The 1,094-nt window shown below is 38.0% G+C and overlaps 1 protein-coding gene across 1 annotated transcript; it reads left to right on the forward strand.

The window, feature by feature from the left end:
• The first annotated feature begins 231 nt into the window (after positions 1 to 231).
• Positions 232 to 705, forward strand: LOC101612273 (protein tyrosine phosphatase type IVA 1-like). Its single transcript, XM_045157016.1, has one exon. It carries the CDS (start codon positions 232 to 234, stop codon positions 703 to 705), a length of 474 nt encoding a protein of 157 aa, XP_045012951.1.
• Positions 706 to 1,094: the final 389 nt, after the last annotated feature.

Here is a 1,094-nt window from a genome sequence, read left to right on the forward strand (position 1 = left end):
TCTTGTTAGGAGGTTCATTTCATTTCCCATTTCTCTCAGCCCCATACTCAAAAGCACTGAGAAGTTCAACTGGAGTATATTGAAGTAGACTTCAGTTTGTGGGGTTTTTTTTGTTTTGTTTTGTTTTTTTTCTCCATTTCTGTATTCAGTTTTTTTTTTAATTCTTTCATAACCCTATTGGGTGTTTTTTTGTTGTTGTTGTTTTGTTTTTGTTTTTTAAACTAAATTAACATGGCACGAATGAACCGCCCTGCTCCTGTGGAAGTCACATACAAGAACATGAGATCCCTTATTACTCACAATCCAATCAATGCAACCTTAAATAAATTTATAGAGGAACTTAAGAAGTATGGAGTGACCATAATAGTAAGAGTATGTGAAGCAACTTACGACACTGCTCTTGTGGAGAAAGAAGGCATTTGTGTTCTTGATTGGCCTTTTGATGATGGTGCACCACCTTCCAACCAGATTGTTGATGACTGGTTAAGTCTTGTAAAAATCAAGTTTCGTGAAGAACCTGGTTGTTGTATTGCTGTGCATTGTGTTGCAGGACTTGGGAGAGCTCCAGTGCTTGTTGCCCTAGCATTAATTGAATGTGATATGAAATATGAAGATGCAGTACAATTCATAAGACAAAAGCGGTGTGGTGCTTTCAACAGCAAGCAACTTTTGTATTTGGAGGAGTATCGTCCTAAAATGCTGTAAGCCCAGGTATCTATAGCCACCTGGTCTTTGACAAAAATACCAAAAATACTCATTGGACAAAAGACAGCCTCTTCAGCAAATGGTGCTGGGAAAACTGGATGTGTATCTGTAGAATGATTAAAATAGATTCTTCTCTCTCTCTCTCCATGCACAAGAATTAAGTCCAAATGGATCAAAACCTTAACATCAGACCTGAAACTCTGAACCTGCTAAAGGAAAAAGTAGGGGAAACCCTCCAACATATTGGTCTTGGCAAGGACTTTCTGAATATAACCCCAGTTGCTCAGGCAATAAAACCATAATCAATTGTGGGGACCTCATGAAGTTACAAAACTTTTGTATGGCAAAAGACACTGTGAATACAACAAAGAAGCAACCTACAGAATGGG

The sequence above is a fragment of the Jaculus jaculus genome, chromosome 8, assembly GCF_020740685.1.
Source record: "Jaculus jaculus isolate mJacJac1 chromosome 8, mJacJac1.mat.Y.cur, whole genome shotgun sequence".
Classification (NCBI taxonomy): domain Eukaryota; kingdom Metazoa; phylum Chordata; class Mammalia; order Rodentia; family Dipodidae; genus Jaculus; species Jaculus jaculus.